Source organism: Cystoisospora suis (genome assembly GCF_002600585.1).
Source record: "Cystoisospora suis strain Wien I chromosome Unknown contig_11337, whole genome shotgun sequence".
In the NCBI taxonomy this organism is placed as follows: Eukaryota; Apicomplexa; class Conoidasida; order Eucoccidiorida; family Sarcocystidae; genus Cystoisospora; species Cystoisospora suis.
Window position 1 is genome coordinate 1 of NW_027164107.1, and position 241 is coordinate 241.

A 241-nucleotide genomic window follows, 5' to 3' on the forward strand; every position below is an offset into this window, starting at 1 on the left:
ATCTTCTTCTGTGTGTATGTATGAATATGTATGTCTATGTCTGGGGTGTATGATGTGTATGATGTGTGTATTTTTTTGCATGCAGACGAGTAGTATCGTAGGCATATTGAGTGATGAGGTGGACCCGTTGATATCTGTTATGAAGGTTGAGAAAGCACCGCTAGAAACCTACGCCGACATAGGAGGTCTCGAGAAACAAATACAAGTAAGCTAGCTCATCTTCTCTCTCCTTCTCTTTTCT

At 41.1% G+C, this 241-nt stretch overlaps 1 protein-coding gene across 1 annotated transcript in view; it reads left to right on the forward strand.

The window, feature by feature from the left end:
• Positions 1–47: 47 nt before the first annotated feature.
• The window catches only part of CSUI_011402 (26s protease regulatory subunit 4), a gene marked incomplete at its 3' end in the record, with an annotated part of 1146 nt that continues 952 nt past the window's right edge, over positions 48–241 (forward strand). Inside the window, exon 1 of the mRNA XM_068071501.1 lies at positions 48–205. Within this exon, the coding sequence (XP_067916523.1) occupies positions 50–205 (156 nt within the window). The remainder of the gene's footprint in view (positions 206–241) is intronic.